This window comes from Excalfactoria chinensis, chromosome 8 (genome assembly GCF_039878825.1).
Source record: "Excalfactoria chinensis isolate bCotChi1 chromosome 8, bCotChi1.hap2, whole genome shotgun sequence".
NCBI lineage: Eukaryota > Metazoa > Chordata > Aves > Galliformes > Phasianidae > Excalfactoria > Excalfactoria chinensis.
Window position 1 is genome coordinate 3,099,007 of NC_092832.1, and position 24,924 is coordinate 3,123,930.

Genomic DNA, 24,924 nt, shown 5'->3' on the forward strand with positions numbered 1-24,924 from the left:
GAACAGACACGCTCTGATAATAGGCCAGTTAACGCTTCATAATATTTCAATGGTTCAGTAGTAAACAAAGTTGGAAGCAGAACTTCAAAAAGGATGGCACATTCCTTGCGGAGTCGAACCATACATCTCCCGTGTCACTTTGGGATTTATGGAAACCGAATGTTCAAAACAGTGATGTCAGGGAGCTCCAAAGAGAATAAAATCAACCTTCAGGATTCCTCCTTTTATGTTACTGCCCGTGCTGTATTTGGGGTGAGGGGTGGGGAATGGGCACATTCCATCCGCTGCTTTTCTGGTGGACTGGTGTTCAAAAGCACTGGAGGGGACAAAGCTGCGTTTGTCTCCATAGTGTTTAGTTTTCTGGTTTAATTTTTGCAGGCATTCCTTAGTTTCAAGAAGGCACTTTTAATAGCTGAAAATATAATTACTGGAAGCCTTACTGTGTTTTAGGGAATTGTTTTGTCCTAAATTTCTTTAATTTGGTTTCTTTAATTTGGTTTCTTTGTGCCTTTTGGCCGTAGTCCTGCATTTACAGCTTTTCTTCCATTCTGATGTTATTCCATTAATCATTTACCCAGTGGTGTTTCTGCACAATTCTGTGGAAAATTTACAGACGGATCCTTGATCATGCAGTACTTAAATGAACTTTGTTGTGTCGAGGTTATGTAAATCATTCGAGATTGCTGCAAATCAACCTTTTCTAGGATTGCTGCCAGAATGAAACCCTTGATGCAGCTCCTCGGTGATCCTATTGATGGCGTGGCCATCTCTTTGTTCTTGGTCATTCGTGGCAAAGTGCAGGTTACAGACCCAGAAACCAGGCTATCTGTTGGAAATGGTAGCTTGGGATTTGCAAGGGATGTGTAACTGTGTTCAATCTCAGAACCAGTAATCTGCCAGTCAGTTGCTCATCCTGTTTTCCAAAAGCTTATAGATGTTAGAGGGGGAAATACCAGCAGGTTTGAAGCCTCCTAGTGTAAGAAGAGGAATGTAGAATGCATAGGAGTGTTCTATCTTGTTGCTTTCTAAATAAAAAGGGGCGTTAACTGTTTTGTTTTCAGAAGGATTTGAATTAATGTCTATTTGTGGGGGAACGTCCAACCAGTTTGAATGATAGCGTGGAATGGGGCAGTGGGTTGGCTCAATGGGATTCCTTTGTTTTGTAATTTCTGGGAGGTTGACCCGTTTTCAAAGCGCACTGACAGTGTATGTGAAGTAGAGATGCAGCTACTGGCCTTTCTGCTTTCGGGAACTTTTAGGAGTAAACAAGGTAATGTGAAAGGAATTCAGCTTTCCCATGGCTTAATCTAATTTGCTCTTTGTTCAGTTTCTTTCTTTCTTTCTTCCACCCCTTTGCAATTGTGATTTCTGGGAATAGTTTTGCTAAGACTACAGTGTGATCTCTGGCAGTTACAAGGTGTTTCTCTAAAGCTTGTAAGTAATTCACAACTTCTGGGGGCTGATATAATAGTCTACATTTTAGCTCTGGCAGATGCAGCAAAGTAGATGTTCCCAAGATGGCTTGTATCATCATAGTATCATAGTATTGTGCGAGTTGGAAGGGACCTGGTCAGGTGGCACTGAAGCTCCTGCTTTCATTCTTTTTCCCTGGATCATTTTATAGACATTGATGCTGAGCCTTCCTTTCCCAGGGAACGCTCTGGGATTTCCATTTAATTGAGAGCTGAAGTGTGTGTGTGGGGAAATATCAAGAAGCAGAAACAGCATGAGGTGTTCTTTTTCCTAACGGTGTGAGGTGTGAGGCTGGTTGCTTTGTTTTCCTCCCTAAGGATACCGCATTACTGTACGGTTGACAGGAGCTTGGAATTTACTGGAGGCTAGCAGGGACTGGGAACCTCCATTGATCCCAAAGGTGATGCTTGTTCTGTGCGTGGACACTGTGCATGAGAGCAGGTGTTGAACAGAACTGCTTGAGTGCCAGGATGCTGCAGGGGGGAATTAAAAAGATCACGTAACTGCTGCTGATCAGACATGGATTCTAAGAAATAGGGAATGATACCACGGACTGATCAGGGCCCCAGATTTGCAGTGTGCGTGGATGTCCCATCAAAAAGGAATTCACCTCCTGCTGTAAGCCAGGAGAAACAAACTTCTTGTTCCTCCAAGTAAAACGGTTTTAAAACCCACTGCCATAGCATAATGGTTTGTGGTTGTGCAATGCAACGTGATTCCGTGTGGAATCTTGGAGGCTTGAGATAGGCTGGGTAGCAGAGTTGGGGTATCCTCTGCCAGAAGGACTGAACCAGCTTGGTTTTTTTGTTACCAGCAGCCAGAAGGGTGGAAAAGGCAAAGGCTAGACAGACAGTGTGGTACCCACGTCAGGTTAACGGCAGTGAAGGCAAGGTATCCTGACAAGTAAGTTTAAAAGCTCAAATTCAGTCCATAGGGGTTTTAAAAGTTTAACCCCCAAGCTACTAAGCCAACTGATTCTGTCTTCACTGCTATTTTTTGACCTCAGGTTGTAGACGGATCTGCTTTTGCATGTCTAGCTGGAGCTGTTTAAGAAGTTACTACTTCTGCAGCCAAGATGTTAATTGTATGAACAATCTTCCTTCCCTTCTGGGCTAAGTAAAATGGATTTTAAAAACCTTAAAGTGCTCCAGCTAGATCTCAGAGGGCAGCCCGTCTAGAGCATATGTTAACTATCTTGAGGTAAGAAATGGTTTTCAGTTTCTGCCTCTTTTGGAGTTAAGTTAGAAGGCAGTGAGGTGGATGTGCTTAGACCTGCCTTGCAGGGTGTTTCTTCCCACAAATAGAAACGCTTTGCTGGCTATGAATGTTGTTCTCGGTCACAATTCTTTGATTAAAAAAGGTAATAGCCACTGTGCGTTATTTATGAATCATCTTACACTGATAATACCTGCAACTTTAGTACGTCCACACGTGCCTATAGCCAGTTGCATCCTATTTTTCCATCAGTACTGAAAACACGAGTATTATGAGGTCTGTGACTGCTCAGTGATAACCAACAGCCCAGGCAGTCTGGTTTTCTTAGAGGAGCCTTCTAAACAGCTGATTGCACTGACTGCTGTGTCTTTTCCTTCTGATATTCCTTTACACTGAATCTCACATCATCAGAGAGTGCAGTTATTCCAGCCCAAAATTTCCTGACTCCTTTTTGTTTCCATAGTAGCCTATACCTATATCCTGCTTCCCTCAGCATTCTGGAGAAGTTCTTCTCTGACTTAAGTTTTGTCTTTGCTGTAACCTATTCATGAACGTTGTGTGCCAGTTTTGTGGGTGTTCGATATTAAAAGTAGCAATTTGTTTTGAAGTTTGACAGGAAGCTGAGAACTAAATCCTGTTTTTCAGGTGCTCGTGAAACAAAGATTTAACTGGTTTTATCACTGCCTTTTTTTTGTTCTTTTTTGAGTAATTGGAACAGGTTGCTCAGAGGGGCTGTGGATGTCCCCTCCTGGCAGCATTCAAGGTGAGGCTAGATGGGGCTGTGAGCAACCTGGTCTGGTGGGAAGTATCCCTGCCTAGCAGGAGGGTTGGAACTACATGATCTTAAAGGTCTCCCTTCCAACCCAAATCATTCTATGATTCTGTAATGAATGTTTGTCTAATGAGATCAAACAGAGTATTTGGCCAGTGTTAGTGTTTAATTCCTGCAGACCCTCTGCAAATTGGCAGTAATAGGCTCTTCCTGATGGTTCAGGTGGGGAGACTGTGACGATGGAACTCAAAGCAGGAGAATTTTCTGGGCAGTGCAGAGTTACAGACTGTGAAGGGAAGATTGTACTGCTGCTGCACGTACAAAACCAGAACGAGGGCTGGTGTTTGGAAAATATTGCCTTTTTTGCTCAAAGCATTCTACACACTTAAAAGATTTAAGTCAGTGCTGAAACTTGAATCTTTTGCTGATGTTAAATTCCTCTGCTATTTCCTGTTAAACCAAGCAGGTCTTTGTCTATTCTTCATCACAGCCTCTTGTGTGGTCATTTTTAGTTTTATTTTTCTTTACTAACAGGAATATGATGAGGAATGGGCGAAAAAAATCCAGAGTGAGAAATTCCGATGGCACAACTCTCAGTGGCTGGAGATGGTGGAGAGTCGGCAGATGGATGACAGCGAGCAGTATCTGTATGGGGATGATCCTATTGAGCCCTACATCCACGAAGGAGATATTCTGGAAAGACCTGATCTCTACTACAACGCAGGTAAGCAGCACGTGTTGGTATTCAGCGCTGGGATGGCTACCTCTGTTTGTACTTGAAACCAGGATCTGGCCTGTTGCTGTAGGAGGAATGCTCAGACCAGTGGTACAGCTGCTTCTGTGTGTCAGTGGGAGCAGTGCTGATGTGTATTTGCTGGGGCTTTGTGTCCTCTCTCCAGGGGCTGCTTTTGCCAGCCCTTTCAGGTACAGTATCAGCCTGCAGGGAGACCTCATGAAATAATTTGCCCACTGGATTAATGTCTTCGTAACCTTTAACAACTAGGGGTTGGCTTACGCTTTCAAGCTTGTGGTTTTATTTCCTTTTCAAACTCCTGCATAGCTGTGTATGTGCGTGTGGCTTTTGAATTTTCCATACAAGTGTCCAGTCCTTTGCTATGAAGCATGAGTCACAAAACTCAGACTCTGGATGGATTTGCAGGAGTATTAATAAGACAAACAAAACCACTGAAATCAGTCAGCATTATTTGCAGTTACTGTGGGAAAATAAATATGCAATATCTCCATAGCATTTCTAAAATAATTCTCAAAATAGATCAGAACTCAAGGATCCTTGTTCATCTGTGTGGTTATGTATGTCAGCTGTAGCAACTTGCCTCCTGGTAAGGCTTTTTCTTTTCTCCTTTTTGAATCCTGCAGCTTTATTTCACTGTACTTAGACCTCCAAGATGAGTGGTATAAGCTATGTGTAGTATGGTACCAGGCTCTCTGATTACACCAAGTCTGCTTCAGGCTTCCTGAGTTGGAGATGTGACAGTGTGCCTGTTGTGGCGTCCGCTTTACAGGCAGCATTTCATTTCACAGGGCCACTTATTTCCAAACAGTATGAGCTGGAAATGGAGTGTCACTGTAAGCAATGAGTTCCCTGGTTTTTAACCATTTATATTACATGCTTAATGTTATCTGAACAAAGATTTTTGTGTTGGAATCGCTACTTGACCAGTCAGGAGGGGCAGATTTCCAGTGATACGTTCTGCAGATGTTTGAGAAATGCTTTTGTTTTAGCAAGTATAAAACTAAGGGAATAGATTCAAAATGCAGATTCCCTTCTCAGGTTCCTTCCAGCAAGTGCCGGTGAGGGTGTGCTTCTAAACTCTGCCAGATTTATACTTTTGAGATGGGGCCAGAAGGGACGTAAGTTTTCTCTATAAAGGCTACAGATGGTTGTACCAGTTGGAGTAGGCAGTTGGGTTTGTGAAAGATGGGGCATTAGTTGATCAGAAATGAGGAAAAATAATAGCTCTTGTTGCAGTCACAAGTGACATGTTTGTATTTTGGTGACCTGTGCTGATAGCTCACACGGTGCATATTTGTTCTCGGCTGTAGCAATATCAGCTTGCTGTTGACAAGGTGGGTTCCTATTGGAATAAAATGTTGAATATCTCTTGAAAAGTGATCAAATCCTTCCTCAAAAACTTGGTAGAATCTTTGGAATCACCTTTGAGTTCGGTGTCTCCTTTGCTTCGAAGGTATTTAACCCTAATTTGTGTTGAAATGTACATAACAACAGATGGTTCTTTGACTGTAATCACATTATATGCTGCTGATGGTATCCATGTGCTTCCTTTTCCATTTAAATTCATGGGAGCCATAAGGCTGAGCGCTGTGGCTTGAATCTTAGCGCTCTTGAGTGAAGACATTTTAAGCAGTGCTAACTCTGGCCTCAGAGTGAAAATACAACCCTTGTTTTATTGATAGAAAAAAAGCAAGGATTTGAAAGCAGATAAACTTCCTATTAAGTTTTAAGCTCGCCCATTTAGAACACAGTCACTTAGCGTGATTTTTTTCCTATGAAATGCTCCAAGTGTGGAAATGCTAATGAGAAAAATACACAGATAGGAAACCTTGGCATGGATGAATAGCTTTCCTCCCTTTTCTACGGTCCTTTGACGTTCTTACGCTATCACAGCATTTGTGTCTATCCAGACATGCTGAAAGACAGTAATACAGATCTGTGCCACAATATTTGCTTGTCAAGTAATACCCTTTCACATACTGTATGCACATGTATACAATTAGAATATAGCCATTTACAGCTATCTTATGCTGCTAAAGCGTAGTCTGATTGTGGCTAGCGTTTTCCATTTACAATCTGTTGCATTGTATTTGGTCACTTTCCCATGAGGTAGTATCTCCTCAATGAATCTCCGTAGCACCTCATCAAACGTCTGTTGGAAATCTAGATGTGTCAATTCTATTCCTTTCATCATTTGTCACTATATTATCTTCAAAAAACCATCAGGTGAATTCATAAAGCACAGGGAGATTTGTTTGAATGCCTGAGTTGTCGTCTTTAAGCCCCTGTGTCTGTAAGTAACTTTCCACTGCTTCCTGCACAGGCAGTTTTAGGAGATTTGAAACCGCAGAGGTTAAGCTAAGTGGCCTGTGATTCCCTGGGTCTTATCTCTCTTACTTTAAAGTGGAATGGCATTTCTAACTTCCTAGTCATTAGGAATCTCTCTCCTCTGGTAAACTATTGAATTGTCCATCAGAATGTACCTGTTTCTGCCTGGTTCTTACTGGGCTGCTTCCTGCTCTGTCAAGCTCGGATCATTTTCATACAATAATGGAAACAAACCGAGACAGGCTCTGTTTTAATTAAATTGTTTTACCTAGTGAGAGCCTGATATTACCAGGTAATAACTGTGCCCGTAATATTAACAAGGAGTGAGCTTTGGGGTTGGGAACAGGAAAGAGTTAAGCTGGGCTCTCATTCAGCTGGGGTCAGTTCACTGACTTCACTTCAAAGACGCTCTGGATTTACGCTGATGTAACTGGGGGAAGATGTCAGCCCCTGAGGTTGTAAAGCCTTTAAGGAGTACTACTGGCCTTACAGATGGTTACATCTTTGTATGCTGATGCCTTCAATATAAAGGAAGCAAAAGGAAACAGTAGTATTTGTTTTTGTGGGTACATCATGTAAAGAGGCCGCTCTTTTAGGAGATAAGTAGCAAAATGACACTGAAACAGGGGATGTGGGAAAAGAGTTGATTTTGAAGCTGTTCTCCTGTTGTTGTTTCTCGTTTGCTTTCTTTAGCCAGTTTTAAAAGATACTGTGGTGAGAGGCAGAGTCTTGATGAATTAAAACCTTTGTTGCTCTTCTGCTTTTGTGCTGTTACTGTAGACCTGTGTTTGACCCTTCTCATTACTTTTTCCTCTGTGCTCACTTTCATTGATGGGGCAGACAGTGTGGTTCTTGATATAGTCTCTCCAGACCATAAGACGAAGAGGTAAGAGAATTGTCCTTAGGTGCAGCTGTCCCTTAGGGCAGTAGGCTAGTTGTGGAGTCCCGGTGCGTTTTCTGTTGTAGCCCGTCTCTCTTCTTCAGTATTATTGTTGCTTGATGCTCCTCCCAGATATATTCCATGTTGCTAACCAATTTCTGAGACAAACCAGTGCAGAGTATGTTGCCTACTTGCTTTGAAATCGTGCTCCTTCTTACAGTCTCTGTATCTTCCTTGTTTCTATAGATGGTCTAATGGCACCCGATGGAGCAGTGAGTCCAGACTTCTTCAGTGACTATCATCTTCAAAATGGAGACCTCGTTGGGCAGCATCCCTTCTCTAGCAGGTAAGTTGTTGTTTGTAAGGAATGTGTATAATCTTAGAATATCCTGAGCTGGAAGGGGGAACCCAAACCCTGAGGGTTGTAAAATGGCTGATCAGGTTTCTTACAGGGCTCTGTGTTCAGTTCTTGCTCTCATAACAGAAGTCGTTGATGCTGAAAATGCCATTTTGGTCTGCCTTCGAATCGCATGTTAACGTATGTGTTATAATCCATAATAGCTTTCTAGAAGCTACAGGAAAGTGAAACTATAACACGTTGTCATAACGACATTGTGACAATTACTGTAGCATTCAGACGGTGTTATTTAGGCCTACTTAAAGAGATGTTTGAGGTGCTGATTACATAGAAGAATGCTTTCTTCGGTGATCTTAAAATGTTGAAAATAAGTTTCTCAGTTATTGAACTGCTTCTGCACTTTTCCCCTTTGCCTTAAGTCTTCCCATAGTATTCTGTTCTGTTATTCATCGTGTTTATTCTGGAGATTGGGGAAATGAGCTAAAGATACCCTGTTTTGCCTTGATTTCTGGGAGGTGTTTTTTTGTTATCCCACTGGTCAGTGACCTCTCCCTCCCTGCTGTTTGCATTTCTAAGTAGACTTCTCCACAGGCTCAAAGTAGAAAAGACCTATTTTCAAGAAGAGGGTCCTTTTCTTTGTAGATTGTGAAACTCCTTTTATAGAGCATCATTGACCTGTACTGTCTAGTAGGAAATAATTCAAACACGGGATTCAGTTTAACTCGATGCTATTTGGACGTGCTCAGAACTGTGGTTGGAGTTGCTACCTTTCAAAGTGTTAACGCTGTTTTTAATGCTTACAACTCAAGTCACTGTAAAATATGAGCAATTTCCATTATGCGTAGCTGAAGCAAAAGCTGTTTCTCTTGCTTTGGCTTCTTGTAGTTTTAAAGGGGCAGTGGGAGGGTTGCACCCATCTCTTCTTTCTACCTGTAGTGCACCAGAAAGCTGAATGTTAAGTGAGGTTGCAACGATGGCAGCATTTCTGGGAACGAATTAAAATAACTGAAATCCTAAATCAAGTTGAAAACAAAATAAAAAGATGAGTTACCTTGAGGAGGGAAAATGGTGTTTATACTAAAAAAGGATCAAGTTCAGATCAGTGTGCAACCCTCTCTGTGCAGCTTACATTTGAGAATGGGACACTGGCACAAAATCCAGGAGAAGTTCCTTGCCAAGTAATTTTGTTGCTAAACCTCCAGTAAGGGTGATATTGTTAACATATCTATGAAACACGATTAATGCTTTAATGGAAGTGATAGATTGGTATACGCCATGTCATCTGATTGCTTCCAAATGGGCAGCCTTCATCTCAGGGCATGATCAAGAAAATGACATAAGTGTGAGCTATATGGAGGCTTATTATGTGGCTTGTAGTTCTCAGCTTTATCACAGACATACAACTCAGGAGACAACAGGTTTCTGTATTAACAAGAACACCGTATGTCTATGTGTTCTTGATAGTCTTGTGTCTTCTGGGAAGGATCTGAAGTGTCCATGGATAAGAGTTAAAGTAGATCAGTCAGCCTCAAATTTCAGGCCCTTTTCAGGGAGTTACATCAGTAAGACACGTTTTCATCTGATTGTCTTCCACCTAAAATGAGTAGCAAAGTATACCTGGTGTAGCCTGCATTAAAATAAACAGTTGTCCAACTTCTCTGTGATGTCTCCAGGGGTTTTGGAGGCTTGCCTCAAAAACAGCGGACAGACAAAAACTTAGTTGGACTAACCGTGGTCTTAGTAATTGCCTGCTGTTGATAGCCCCTGTAAACATTCAGATGTCTTATTACAATTCTGTTTTCTAGGAAAGCTTTTTGTGTGTGTGTGTGATTGCTCCGTGGGTTTATCTGCAGTCCAGACACAGGCTAATTGGAAACAGCGTGCACTGCTGCAAGCATTCTGTCCCTTTTGTAACAGAGCAGGACTGAATTGTTTGATAGAATAGATACTGGCAGTCGGACGGCGAATCCTAGTTTTCAGATGTGTGTCATTATTGTTTTGAACTTCTTGGCGCCAGAAGCCAGGATTTCCTGATGCTTAGAGCTAATGTAAAATGCATTATTGCTCTGAGGCATGAGCCGTGGAATTGCCAGTCCCATGAGCTTGAAGAGTCAGACCCTCCCTTTTCCCAAATCTGAATTGGTGTTGGAAGGTAAAACCATACGTGCTAGAGACCCTAATTAAAAATAATAGCAGCAAGTCAAGGCTCTTTTTATGTGTTATATAGTGTACATTTCATCCATACCAAAACATAATTCTAGGGTATTTTTATGCTTACAGTTTAAAGTTAACTAGAACCTTATGTCAGGGATTTGTTTTCAACCAGTTCCAGCTTTTAATAAATCTAGATTTTCGTTATAAAAATGGTTCGTGTTTCTATTATTAATATTTGGGTATGTTTTCAGAACCTTTTTTAGAGAAAGCTGAGTTATGATTGTCAATTAATGGTAATGTTTTCTGTGAGTTTGAGGGGGGATGCCTTTATAATGAGTAAATGCATGTTCTTCAGTCTTCTCATTTGTTATACTTTATTATGCGTTTAGTTGCTGTTTGTGTCTTCTGGTCTTGATTTATATACATATATATAAATAAATATATATGTGGCTTTATTGCTTTGTAGTAGAAAGAGCTGTTTACTAAGCAGTGGGGTGAGCTGGTAAGGAGTCTTTTCCATCGTCTAAGTGTGCCCTGAGGAATTTGAGGTAGGTAGCGACCACGAGGAGACTTTTCTACTCAACTTTGAGTAATTTTTCTGATTTATTTATTTATTTATTTATTTCCTGCAGTTCTGAGTTAGGATACATCAGCTCTTTAATTCCTCTGATGGGATTTCTTAGCCTCACATCATGCTAGGAGCAGATCGGGACTTCCCCTTGTCTTCAGGAGAGCCTGCGTAAATGTACTTACAAGTCAGCCATAAAACTTGACCTTTCTAGTGCCTGCATATCATTGAGAAACTCTGCTGGTATTGAACTAGTGTTGGTGTCCCCAGTACATTTATAAGGGAGGCATTACTGGGACTGAAGCCTGTTTGGTGACCAACCTGATTTTCTGGATCCAGAAAGGGATCTGTAAGGAAAATTTTCAAGGACCGCAACCAAGCTCAAGTTGAAAGGTTTTCAACATAAGCAATATTCAGTAATACCTGAATGAGGAAAGTCAGCCCACACCAGCTGCCGTGTATCAGGTTGTTATACCAGTTATGCTACATGGAGCAGATGGTGAAAACCATGTGCTTCCTTGGTTGTAGGATGTTAGCTCTAGCAGAAGTCCAGGGGCTGCCTTTTGAAGTCCCACCAAGTTGTATTTAAGAGAGTTCAGGGGAATTGGAACGGCAGATGTATATGGACGTGTAATCAATGAAATTACTGACTCCTGTGTAACCCAGTGTGGGCATCACTGACATCTCCTGTGAAGTCCCTGCCCTAAGAGACACAGTACCTCCATCCCCAGACGTGCTGCACGGTCTTATGTAGGCAAGAATAAAGCAGGAGGTTAAAAAAGTTGCGTACATGCACCTGGGCTAGCACAGGGTTGGTTTTTTTCCCCATTATTTTTTCACAAGGAAGCATGCAGTAACAGTATTAGCAGTAAGACCATCTACAGGTTGGTCGAACCAGGTGGAATATCCCAAGGGTTGAATTTTTCAAAGGCATTACTTTCCCTTTATAGGGCTGCTTGGACCTTCCTTTGAAAGCTAGGCTACTGACTGCTGTCAGAGTTGAGAAACGCTGCCTGTACTGAGTTCCTGCAGTACAGAACAACTTTGGAAGGAGCTGTAGGAGTATCTAACCCGGAACTTGTTTTGTACATTTGCATGCTGTTCTGGCCACATCATAAAGCAGATGAGGATAATTGTTGTCTCTGGTGTTTGTCAGCAGGAAGCTGGAAGTTGCACGTGGAATCAGACACCTCACTTTAGGGATCCAAGTGTATTACCAGCAACCAAACATTTCTATCCTGTGAGTTTCACAGCTGTGGATTAAAGCTTTTCTTTCTGAACCATATTCTGAATAGAGCAGTACTGTTCTGTAAGATGTCTATAAATAGGATTATTTGGGCATACAGCGTACTCAGGAGTGATCAAATACTTACACAGCATCTCCCATTTTCCTCCAAGCTTTGGAGCAGAGTGCAAACAGATGATCAGGTTGTTTTCTATTCAGCAGAACAAATGTGGCCGAGGAGGCTGCTTTGGCAGCTTGTGTCCAGGTTTTTCCACTGGCTTCTGTGATTAGATTATCAGCTTTGAATTGCCGTACTGTCTTTCAGAAGCAAATGTGCTTTAGGCATAGGTTTGAAGTTTTCATCTGTTCCTGAAATCTGTATTCAGGGCTCCTGGTCCTGATAACTCTTAATACAGAGTGAAAGCTTTATGGTTGTAGCAAACAAAAAATCCCTCACCTTTGGCTGAAGCGATGACAGCTTGGTGTCTGAGCTGCAAGGGAGAGAGGCCGGCTGAAAGAGCTTCAGGAGCCTCTGGTCATCTGTCACATTTTAATTACTTTCTAGAAATTATTTCCTAAAACACAGGCATGATGATAGCAGGGCCTGGGTGTCTTCTAAGGGAGGTTTCCATGGTGTTTTTCTTTCCCACTGGGGAAAGAACTTCTTAACCTTTCCCAGCTGTAACTAGATAATGATACAAACTTGAAGTGCAAAAGCCAATTTGTTGTAAAATCTTCATCGGAGTTCAAGTCCTGCCTTTCTGCAGCTGTAGAAAGGTTATTAGGAATGCTGACGCTAGACAAAACCCCTTTTTTCTTCCAGAGGAAGTTTTTTCCCATACAGAATCCTTTAACACCATTACGAAGCATGGCGGAGCTGCCATTGTGCTGCCTTAGTTCTCATTGAGACGAGGCATTTCTGTGTGTGTGCAGGTCCTGGTGTGGGGCACTCGTATGTCCTCTCAGCAGAGAGTGATTGAAATGTCTTCCTAAGAAGCAGTGAGGCTTGGCATGTCCACCAGCCTCTGTCTTAATAGGATGGCTCTGTTTCTGTCCTTGACGGGACATCTTTGTTCATGCCTGGATTCACAACCCAAATGTGTAGCTGTTTCTCCATGGTAGGTCACTGTGGTATGTTGTGAGTTAACTGCATGGAGCCAGGACCTTGCAGACTGCTCTGCATTAACTTCAGTTGGCAAGTATGGACGTTCAAAACTTGGTTTATGTGTCTTGGGTTGGTGTCAACTGGTGGTGTGGGCTTCACTGTGCCCAGTACACGGCCATAGGTGCTGATGGCAGCATGGGGGGCACTGTCACTGTGGCTGCAGTTCTCTCTAGCTAAGCTACAATATTGTGATGTCTGCACGTAGTAGCAGCCCTCCTGAATGGCAAGAGTAGTCATATCCATAGGCTTTTTTGCTTGAGTACTCTGATGAATATCAGATGTGAATGTTATTAGGGGAGGGACCTGGGTGGGGCTGTACCCCCCATTGCTGTCAACTTATGCAATGCTCTGCAACCTCTCAGTCATGTCACACCAGAATAGCTCACATTCCAGTCAGATCCAGCAGCTGCATCGTATTGTGGCAAATAGGCACTTGATAAGCATTTATCAACTTTTTACATTTGTTGTACGTGCAATTGATCTCCTCTGTCCGCATTTGTAGCTGTCTTCCATGTAGATCTTCTTCAATTAGATCCACAGAAAGCAATTCCACGTTGTTATTCTTAAGCACTGCAGTTAGGTTTTCATCTCTTGCTTAGTTTCTAAGCCCTACAAGATAGAAAGAACCTTCTGAAGGAAATGTCTGCAGGTGGGGACTGTGCTATGGAGCATTTCTCATCCATTGTATCCTCCTTTTGAAACGCTGCTTTTCAGCATCAGGCAGTTTGTTTAGAAGTCGGAGCTCTCCCTCCCCAGCCTTCCAAGTGATGTCTGGGGAAAACTGGTGTGCGAGTAGGCAGTAAAAGTTGGCTCTGTTGGATTTTGGTTGTCTTTAAGGAGGGGAAAAAACCCAAAAGGCTGGAATAATCATATCTGCATCTTCCTTTCCTTGTTATTGGAATACTTGTCTACCTTAGAGGTTGGACTTAGAGGCGACTGTACAGAAGTATAAAATCTTATAGTTACTGGAGTTAGAAGCCAGTAGAGTGGAAGTTGTTATTACAGTATGATTCTACTTGCAGATGTTTGCTGTACTGATGTTATTTAGTTCTGTGTTTCTTTTTGCTTTCCATACTCAAGCTGTATCTAAAAACCAAATCAATAACAAAAGCCCCATGTTTTCTTTGCAACGCAGGGGAAATGTTGTCCTCAGCTTCTACCATTTGGATGCCATTTCATTTGCATTTCCCAAGAGAACCGAATTAGTTTTTACTAGTAAATTGGGCCTATAACTTTGCAGGCAAGTTTTATTAGTTTATCACACATCGGTATTAGCAAATTGTAAATCCCACTGAAATCAAATTGAAAAGGCCTTAAAGAGAGGCCTGGAACCAACCAGGGAATGGCTGCAGCACCACCTTGATTTGGGAATATCCAAATAAGGACAACGTTCTTCTGAAACAGCATTTGTTACACAGCACCTTCTTAACGTGCTTGGTTGCTTATTTGCTTGTTTTTATTATTCCTGTGTTCTCAATCTGTACCAGGACAAACTTCCCAGCACGCAGCTGATGTCTGCATCGCAGCACACTGTGCCCTGCCCACAGAGAGCCCAAGGTGTGCAGCAGGGGCCTGAATGCAAGGAGAGGTTGCTCATCCAAAACCAGGTGCCGTTTCTTCCAGCAGAGCAGAGCTCTCCTCACCACTCACTGCTCCACGACGGGACCACACCACTGCTCCGAGCTGTGTGGTCTGTAATCATGGAGGATCGTGTTGCAGTCCTTTCATTTACTGTAAGGGCTGTGTAATTGCTCTGAACAATTGCCCTAGTATGCCAATAGCTGAAATAGCTTAGGAATATTTGAAAGGTGTGACATCTTTTTTTTCCCTTCAGCACGGCGCAGATGCCGTTTGGGAGGAGTTAGCATTGAGGTTTTAATGCACTCCAGCTCCTTTGCAATATCAGATGCTGGGGCCTCTTTCACTCGCAGTCGTCTTTAACATTTTTTTAGTCGCTTTGTGTTTTATTATATTCCACCTGCAGTTAGCCTCATGTAACCAACGTGCTTTAGGTGGCTATTAAGAATGTTAGAAGAATGCCAAGCTGCAGCAGCAGTTAGCTCACCTCCTTTGGAATGTCTTACCAAGAAATGCCCCAAACCTGAGTCTGTCTCTTCTGAAATGTAACCTTAATTAATTCCCACGTTCTGTCTGCCACTCCAGTCCCTCCAGATGTGCTGCTAGGAATAGACTGGCTCCCTGCTTACAAGCCATCTGGGCTCTGTAAACTGATTTGCACTTATATTAAACAATAAGTGAACAGAATGCGGAAGAGTTATTAAAGCGAATGTACATTGCTTATAAATCTCAAAGTAAAATATTAAAGCGCAGTAAATGGGAATGGAATGTGCAAATGAAGACCTGCCTGTTTTTAATGAGTTTAGCTGTGACCTTCTCGATTTCAACCAAAAGAGAAGAATTTTCTTTCTCTCTTTTAAAATAATAATAATAATAATAATAAAAAGAAGTAAGAACGAAAAGAAAAAGAAACTATAAAACTGCTTACAGAAGTATCTGAGACAAAAACAAGGAAATATAATGTTCTAAACTTGACTGGTCCAAACCACTCAAGCTGCTGTGACAGCTCATAAAACTGAGAGTAGTTTTTAACTGGACTCTGTTTTACATTGCCAGAGTGAATTTTCCTTGCAGGAAGTAGCCAGGAGGTTTATTTAGTTTCCAGACTGCCGCTTTGATCTTTCCATTCTGTCACTTCTCAGGTTACATAGCCCTTTTTCACTGCAGTAAATCTGCAACAGTTAATGAGAATAAAATTTCCTCCTTCTCACTGATCGCATGCTGTTAAATGCCAAACCGCAGCCAGCAGCATATTTGCAGAATTCAGCTGCACTGTACAAAAACAGCGCAATCAGTTTAATCTCGTTGTTTTTGTAATTCGTTTTATTGAGCTTTCCTTTTTCAAGTGACCTGTTTTATCAAGGCGAGCGGTTGCGGGGCCAGGCCTGGAAGAAAGATTTAAAACTGCAATAAAGTGAAGGGTGTTTTGTGTGCCGTGCCTCAGCGCGCTCACAGGGTTCGCAATGAAACCTGCGACGAGTCGGTTTTACGTCCCATGTACCGGTGGGATGTTTCTAATGGCGGTGGTTTGCAGCGCACGTTCGGTTCAGACAAGGCCTTGCAATGCAAAGCAGTGTAACGTATCCGTTTCTTTTGCCAAGCTGCTGAAATTCTGTTGGTTGTAAATCTCTTTATCAGCCTCAGCCCTGCGTGTGTGGAGACAGAGCCAGCCTTCCCCTCTCTTCCCTATGGAGGACTGAAGGACTTCTTGCAACCGTGAGGTTAAAACAGAAATGTTGGTTCCCTTATTTGCCTTCTGGCTTTCGAGTCCTTTAAGCTTCGTCGCTGTTTTTCCCAAGGCACCTTACCCAGCTTTTAGCCTGGATATGTTTTATCTGCTTTCTGCTCCGCGTTGAAAATTCGTGCATAATAATGCTACTCCAAGATAGAGATCTCTAAGAAAATGTGCAACATGTGTGTCTGTCTGGCTCGTTCCCTCACACAGCCAATGCTAGAGGGGAGGAAAAAAGCCATAAGAGACATTGAGATTGACTTCCTTTTTGATTTGCACCGAGACGATGGCTGATCGGGGATGGATTTTGACAAGGCTTCACTGGAGCCTTGGACTGATTCAAATCTGCATAACCATCCATGGTGGCAAAAACATCGCATGTTTATTCATGGGTACTAGCGCTCCCCTTGCATTGTGTGCTCTAATGAACGCTGCAAATCTCCCAGTAATGTGAACTTGCAGAAGAGACTTTGAAAGCTCTTATTGCCTGCAGCTGTAAATCAAAGCAGAGCAGATATTTTGCCCCTCTCTCCACCATCTGGATTACTGTCCCTGCTGTGCCTGGCTCTTGGTGCTGAGCCCTGCAGGCAGCACGCCTGTCAGCCAGCAACCTGTTGGCTGGCTCGGGGTGTTTGTGCCCAAGAGAGATTGCTTCTTCCCATTTGCACCAAAGGGCAGAGCTAAGTGACAGCGCTTGGGCTTGAGGAGCTCGCGTAGACAATGCAAGGAGTGATCATTTGGCTAGGAGTGCTTCAGGGCACCGAGGGCTTGTGTTTCTACTCTGACTGCTTATCTGGGAGCCCGTGTTTGCAGCCAGCCTCCTCTGTTACACAGCACAGAAACACCTTTCATCTGGAAAGTGGAAGGCTGTTCAGCAGCATGTGGGAGATGTGGACCGATCCTGAGCTGATGAGGTCAGTGAGAAGTCCCCTCTGTGAAGCTGCTACTTCAGGAACTCATTCATTCTGGTCAGGCTGTTGGCTGAAACTTCTGTACCCAACTGACGTCACTGGAGCTCAGTGAGAGAGGCCTGAAACCGTCCCAAGCCAGGCGTAATACTAGGCTAAGGTTAAGGCAACGTAATCTTCAGTTTATGGAGCTGACACACATACTTTGGCCTGCCCAAGGAGAGAGGGGGAGGAAAAGACAGAAAGGACATCTTCCTTGACTTATTACCTGCTTCTCAGGGCTTTTCTATTTGTTTTAGCTTTTAATTAATTTTCTTTTAAGAAATGGCTGTATCGAATCAGTGGGTTTGGCCAGTTCCAACAGCACAGGAGATGTTACGGTCAGGCTTACAGTGCAAAGACAGAACTCTTGCTTTCCATTCCAGCTCTGACCGCACACGTGACCTTTCAGCAAATCCTGTACAGAAAGCTGAGAAACTCCCTGCCCTGTGGTGGAGCTGTGAGGCTGGGTGAGGGAGTGTTGGAGTCACTCTGATGCCTCGTAAAGAAACGGGATGGTAAAGAAATGGGATGGCCTTGTGAAACAGCCATGATTGTAATTGGTCGCTTGGTGTCCAAGTGTTATAATGCTTGGAGTTTTTTCCTTTGTCAATATTCCATGTGGGAAACTAAGGTCACTAAGTGTCTGGGATCACACAGCAGGCACCCGACAGAGCAAAAACTGAGCCCAGCTCCCAGGCTGCCTTTGCAGAGCTAGAATGGCAAGCCCTGAACTCACAAGCACAAGGCTCTGAACCTGCCTAACCAAGGTCATTTGTTCTTAGCCCAGGGCTTCCTTGCCATTCAGTTGGGAGTTTATTTCTCAGTCTCTCTTTTAAACCTGTGAATTTCAGCACGCTTGATGCATCGCTGGATCCTGGCACAGAAAACACAGTTGTCAGATTTGCATTTCCATTGCTACTTGCATGGCAGAAGCAGCAGCACTGTGCTGAGATACAGCTGGGCACCAAGGCCAGAAATAAAACAGGATCACAGGAAAGGGGAGCCACGGTGACATCCATAACAGCTGCATCATCGTGCACAAAGGAGCTAAACTAGCACTGCACAGGTTCATTTTCGGCATTTCTTATCTTTCGAGCTGATGCAGTGTTGTTAAATGAAGATTAGTATTAAAATGCTAACGTGGAGGCAGATCCAGTGTGCATAGGCAGAGTCCCTGCCACAGAGCTCCCCTCCCACTTGAGCTCGAGGGATAGAAAGCATGGAGGGAAAAAAAGCTTCACAGATAGGGGAGAAAGACAGCGGGGCCGTGAGAGACAGAATTTAAGAGACTTGTGGTTTATAGTTTAACGTCATTACCAGTAGTGGGAGCATCTACAGTTACAGAACATCGGGTTTTTCTGTGTGTTTTTAAGGCTTTTCAGTTGTGTGCTGTTTCTCTGTAACTGATGGTTTATGTTCTTGCTCTGAAGGACAGGAAATTTATGGCCAGTGAAGCAAAACCAAAGTAGTAGCTGGCACAGAGAACTGAATCATCTTCTCAATCTCTGCACTCGGAGCAAAGGGAACCTCTGCTGTTTCATGGGGTGTTTTTTAGTTGGTAACAAATATCAACAGAGAGGAGAGGAAAACCCACAGACTTTGCAGTTCTTGCTGAGTATTCCAGTCTCTAAGCAGCATCTCAGCTGGGCAGGTTATAGTGCTGTGCTTGTCTTAAGTCTGGACTGGTGCTCCATTCCTATGGCTCTGGTACCTCCCGAGGGAGAAAATCCAGCCTTCGGTGTTGGTTTGGATGTAGCTTACTCTGTTATACGCAGGAATTTGATACAGCATTAGAGATGATGGGTTTATGGCATGGAAGTTTATATGGGAATGTAGGATGGTAACGGTATCATATGTTATCAGCAGCGCTGTCAAACACTGGTAGGCTCACAGAACTGAGACATTAGGTCTGGGGGTGCTCTGCACTGAATGCCTGTCTGGGGGGCACACGGGGGCTGTTCTGATAGTTACAGCTGGTTCTTAGTAAGGTCTGGGCGTCCAACCTTCTGCTTTGCCTGGGTTGTGCTGAGTGAAGAGTAGTTGTTTTGGGCAGCGTATCTGTAGGTCGCTCCAAAAGTAATGCCTCTGATTTATTCTCCTGGAAACAGCAGCAGGTACAAAGAGCACAGTAACGCTGTTTGAATTCTCAGCTATGAAACACTGTTTTTTTCCATACAGCCACCACCATTAGCTCTGCTTTTTTTGCCAGTGATGAGTCTGCTTGCAGGCTGCTTATGGGAGCTGTTAGGTCATGGCCTGAACCAGCGATGGAGCACCTGGTGAAGGGGCATAGCCAGCCCTGGGAGTGCAGGTGGAAGCAATTCACCTCTGCAACCAGAAGGAGTGGACTCTGGGCTCACTCTAAATCTTGTATCCCTATTGAGCAGCTGAGAGCCTCTTGGGCTTGATCCTGGTGTAAGCCTTGTTGATGCAGACTCAGGAGGGGCTTTTGAGCAGTGTTAGGGTGAAAAGAGAAACAGCTGAAACTGTGGAGCAGGTGGAAGTGCTTTATGTGCCCTAAGTAACATCTACCTCTGATTTCATCTTCAGTGGTCGTTGATTTCAGGGTGTTTTAATTGTAGGCTTCCAACCACGAAGCTGAAAGAAATCTGGGCTCTAAAGTACAAGCTCCTGGAGTGATAACTGACCCTCAGAGGTCAAGGCTGCCTTCCTGGGCCACGCTCACCTGCTCAGGCAGCCACCCCCCTTTCTTTTGGGCACAGTCCTTGCTGTGCTGCTCCATGACTCTTTCCCAAGCAGTGTTTCTTGCTGGGTTTGCTCCAAGATACATGAATTCTGTGTGTGGGTTTCCAGTTGGACGTCAAGGTGCTGCTTTTTACTCAGGACTTGCCTTTCTGAGGCCCTGCTTATGCCGGAGGAATTAGTGCCCATTTTAGAGCAGCTTGTCAACACCAGCACCGTTAACAGTGTGAATGCTAGTGCAGACAGGCTCGGGTGTCTATTGCAGCAGGAAAACTTCCAGAAAGCAGCTCTGCTCTGTGGTCAGTCTGCACCCAGGTGCTGCCAACCTCAAGAGCCTCCCTGCCTGCACCGTGATCTGCAGGTTGCTGTGGGGATGCCAATGGGGGCTGCTGGCACCGTGTGCCCTGCCTGAGGCTACCTGACAAACCATGAAGCCTGTCTTGTCTCAGCAGCTCTGGGAGCGGGGAGGGGGTGGGAAGGGAAGGGAGGATTTTGCAGGATGCTGGCTGGTGCTTCCTGCCCTTGGTTGGTCTCTGTTTTCAGTGACATCAGGGCACCCAGGATACGAGATGGGTGGGTTAATTTGGACGTTAGGAATTGGAGGTGAGTATCAATAAGCAGAGCTGTTAAGAAATCTCTCCTCACTCGCGCACATCAGGAACGTTTCCCTCTTCGGCATGTGTTCTTCAGTTCCTCAGCAGTACGAGCAAATTGGAAAGTTCAGCTGTCGTTTGGGGAAGGTCATAGATCACACTAGCAGCCCGAGTAATCCAAGAGGTTTTAAGTATCATAGCATTTAGTTTAAAGTGAAATTTGCTCTGACAGGGGCTGGCAGACCAATAGGAAAAAGAAATATTTGTGCTTGGAGAAGTGCATGTGTAGAGACCGCGAGTAGAACTGATGGCTGGAAGTGATTTCAGTCTAAAAAAAACAAATCATTAAGAGAGTGCATAGGGGTAAAATACACAGTTCATATTTTAAAGGGTCTCAAAATGAACCAGCAACTGAGGTTAGCAGTACATGGTAATTAGCTGTGCTGTTCACTGTTTAACTCCATCAGCTCCAGGCGTGGTGGCAAACTTTGCACACGCAGACAGTTACGCTGGGTTAGCGAGCAATGGATCCCTCTGTGCACACATGTGAGGAAAAGCTCCTGCAAATAACTTGCAGATCAAGGCAGCTGTGTAATTAATTGATCTGAGACGGCTGCTGTGATGCTGTGTGATGCACATCCATTATACGAGTGCAGGGATCGCACATGCTGCTGTTGGGCGCCCAGCTGAACCACGCGCTGAGCACAGAGTTTCCATGTAGATGCTGTGTAAGTGATGCCAGCAGCACATTGCACCGAGGAGCAGGTCTGGAAGTTGATTGCTGGTATAAATCCGCGAGCACACGGCACAAATCACCATCTCAGGCCGGCCATTACCCAGCGGCTGAAAGCTGCCATCTTTCCTGGCTGTGCCCTTCTGCTGTTCTTGGCAGGGGTGGCAGGCGTTCAGCAGGGCCTGCTTTTCCAGCCCTGTGTCCAGCTCCGTGGGTTCTGCTCATGGACGCACTGCCCTTGGCCTGCCAGCCTCGTGCCAAAGCCAGACCTCAGTCCAGAGCCGCGTGTTTGCAGTTTAGTTGCCCGGGCCCAACAGTCTTTCCTTCGTTCACCCACAAGGACAAAGTTTTGGCTACGTTTGTCAGCCCAAACAATCAAAAGGGCGAAGCTGGTGTGTTTCAAGAGCACGAAGATGTGAAAATGAAGCCAACTTTTCTTTTTAAGCACAGACAAGCGTTCATTTACCGATGGGAAATATTTAGAGAGAGCAGCGATTTGATCAGGGTGTCTTAATGTGATTTTCTATTCTTTGAGTGTTTCTTTCGCTGTCCGAAGCAGTTATCGGCTGATCCATCTCTTCCAGTTTCCTTCAGGACACCAACACATGTCTAAACCGTTTGGAAACAACTGATACTTCTCGAAGTTTAAACTCTGGGGATCTTTTATTTAATTACTTACACATTTATAAAGGAAGTATATATATGTATATATATATATATGCATATATATACACATATAAAGAAATGATTTGCTGAGAATGTAATTGAAACCGTATTTCCCTCGCCCTCTTTATCAATTTAAATGTATTTAAAAGTTCTTTGAGGATGGCTGAGCTGGAAATAGCTGGGGCAGCTCAGCCCGCAGGGATGGAGACCCGCTGCCACCCCGTGGCTCGGCGGTGTCGCTGCATCGCACCCGCATTTGTAGCGAATAACGGGGTGGCGGAAGGACCGTCCGTCCTCTGACCGAGGGGCTGAGCCTGCAGGCAGTGCGCGGTGTGCCTGGAGACAGGAGGTAGATAGCAAGGAAGTAATGAGGTTTCTTGTAATCCCTTCTTCCAGGAGTGTTATACAGCTTGGGGTCTCGCTAAGGAAAAGCTGTTGTGTGCCTGGTAAGGAGGAAGGAGCTGTGGAAGGCACCGCCAGTGTTCGCAGCTTGTTTCAGAATGGGCTGAGAAAAGAGGAATGGGACTATGGAGGAAGGGATGGGAGGACAGAGGAGGATGCAGAACCGCAGCCATGTGCGCACAGTGCTTTGTGCTGCCAGCGCTGCTGCTCTGCTTCCCTTCTCTGCAGAAGACACTGCTCAGACATGGGGTCAGACCGATGGCTTCGTGTCCAAGTTCTGAGACAGAGGCTTTGCCAATTCAAATACAGACAGGCAGGCCTGGAAATAGCAGCGTGCTTTCGGGGCGCTGCGTTCCTCCAGAAGCATTCAGGTGAGACAGAATGGTTTGCTTTGCAGTTGTGCTTCTCGGTTGCTCCATCCCTCTTAGAGGACAAGTCTTAGCCTCAGGCCTTCCACCCTCGCACGATGATCAGAGCGTCCCATATGGGAATGTGTTTCCTGAGAAACCGGGCACGTGGGGCCCTTTCCTGGGCACCGTGAGGAACATACATTAGCAAGGACAGAGTGCTTGGACGGGATCCCCCAGTGCTACAGCTGAGCCCTTCCAGCACAACCAGTTGGGCAGTGCCAGCTTGTTGGTGAGTCGGGGCCTGGGGGCCACCCATTGTACATCTTCTGGATGGGTCGTTCTTTCCCAGGCCTTGGCTGTTGCGTAACCCATGTTCCATATGTATAATTGGCGGTAATGAGGTTCAGCTTTTCCCCACTCCAAAAGCACTTTGGTTCTTTGTGTTTTGACAGTCCTCTGAAGGGCAGTTCAACTCCTTTCAGTGCATCTTTAGTCAGACAATAAATCAGAATCCTTTTCCATTTGTCCAACCGACGTGGAAGTTTAGAAGTGACACAGCTAAGAACAGGCATTAATCCAGTGTCTGAAGCAGTGTTCGTTTTCCCTCTACCTCCTGCGTGAGAGTTATTGTTGAGCGTGAAACATGCGCCACTTTTCCCCATGCAGTTCTCGTGCTGTGGTTTTTTTAGGTGTAAAACTGCTCTTCTGTATGACAGATGGCTCATTGTGCCCCATTAGAAAACAGCCGCCCGGTGTTTGATGAGTTCTTGCTGCCATGTGGCTGTCGTAACTACCAGCAGCACTGTCCTTTGCTGAACTGCGCTGCTATATTGTCACTTTCTCATCTCTGTCCATTCTGTGCCGCAGGGCCTCACAAATGTGCCATTCAGGAAGAAAATGGGATTACTTGGATGTGTTCCCCACATACAACAGCCTTGGACTTACAGTTCCTCCCCCTTCTTTTTACAGTGTTGGAGTCGATGGCTTCGGTCAGTCCCCAGGAGCTCCCGGCCGCCCAGTGACTGCATATGGTTACCGCCCCGACGAGCCTTACTACTACAGCTATGGAGCGCGGTGAAGCACCAGCGTGTGCATGGCAGGTGGTCGATCTGCCCCTTGGTAGTGCATGGTTGTAGCACAACGGGTCTGTCGTTGCGTATCCTTTGATGTGTGTAGCTCCAGGTAAACCCAGCCTTTCGGGGTCCGTAGTGCCGGCGTTACTCTTCGGTTGCTCTTTAATACCGTTTTTTGTACAGGATTTGCTCTGTGATTTAAAAACAAGCATTGGAAAAGCTGCTGGACTGGAAAGCGTCACATTCTGTATATTAAGCTACTAATTTAATTCCTATTAAATACAAAAACCCGTGTGTGCTCAGTGTCGAATGTGGCGAATGCATTAACAGCCCGTCTTTGGTTTGCTTTGCAAAGCGATGCAGAGGGATGCTTCGTGTGCAGTGTTTGACGTGGGCTGTTGCCCTCCAACCCTTGAGTAACACAGAACGCTCTTCAGCATCTCCTGGGCAGTTCCTGCAGTCTGCTCCTTGGCCTGATGACTTCAATAGCGGAACGATGGCACAGATTCACTCCCTTTGGGCTTCAGGCATTTACGGCCTGGTTGAAACCTTAACATTAGAAGCCGTAACACACAAAAATACCTTTGTGAGTGTGGAAACACTCCTGTAGGGTGAGAGGAAACAGCCCCCAGTGTCCTGAGGTCTAGCAAGGGAAAAAAGCACTATAGCTCAGAATCCAGGTGCGGCCTTTCCCCCCAGCTTTTCTATCCCAAAGTACATAGAAGCCCCCTATAGTGGAGGGGGGTGGAAGAGCAGCCGTGCCAAGATTCACTAACACCATTTTCACCATCCCGTTTTCATGGGATGTGTTTGGAGTGGAGGGGGAGGGGAGTAAAAGCCAGTGCTGAGAGCATCTTCAGACCATGCATGGAGCTGAAGGAGCCTTTGATTGGAAGCTCCGAGCTTAACGAGGAGCTGCAGCTGAGGCTCAGCAAACGCAGCAGTGATTGTGATACAGCTGCGACCGCACCGAGAGCAAACAGCCGTGGAAAAATGTCTGGCTGCGTTTTTAGTATCCAACGTTAGTTTATGGGGAAAGAATGAAAGATCAAGTGCTCGTAGCTCTGCCTGGCTGCAGCTAAAGGGCAGCATTTCTCTGCAGGCAGAGCTTGGCAAGTTACTCGGTAGCCTGCGGACAGAGCCTGCTACCAAGATGGAAACCAGCTGTGCCACCGCGTTCTCTGCAGCGGGACAGAGCCTTGTTTTCTCTGTAATTACAGTTCCTGAGCCAGAAAGGGGGAAAGATCCGAGT

At 44.7% G+C, this 24,924-nt stretch overlaps 1 protein-coding gene across 2 annotated transcripts in view; it reads left to right on the plus strand.

Moving 5' to 3' along the window:
- The window catches only part of KIFAP3 (kinesin associated protein 3), a 60,919-nt gene extending 36,955 nt beyond the window's left edge, over nucleotides 1-23,964 (plus strand). For both annotated transcript variants that reach the window (XM_072343136.1, XM_072343135.1), the window contains exons 18-20: nucleotides 3,995-4,184; nucleotides 7,669-7,768; nucleotides 23,569-23,964. In XM_072343136.1, the coding sequence (XP_072199237.1) occupies nucleotides 3,995-4,184; nucleotides 7,669-7,768; nucleotides 23,569-23,677 (399 nt within the window). In that variant the 3' untranslated portion in view covers nucleotides 23,678-23,964. The remainder of the gene's footprint in view (nucleotides 1-3,994; nucleotides 4,185-7,668; nucleotides 7,769-23,568) is intronic.
- The last annotated feature ends 960 nt before the right edge of the window (nucleotides 23,965-24,924 follow it).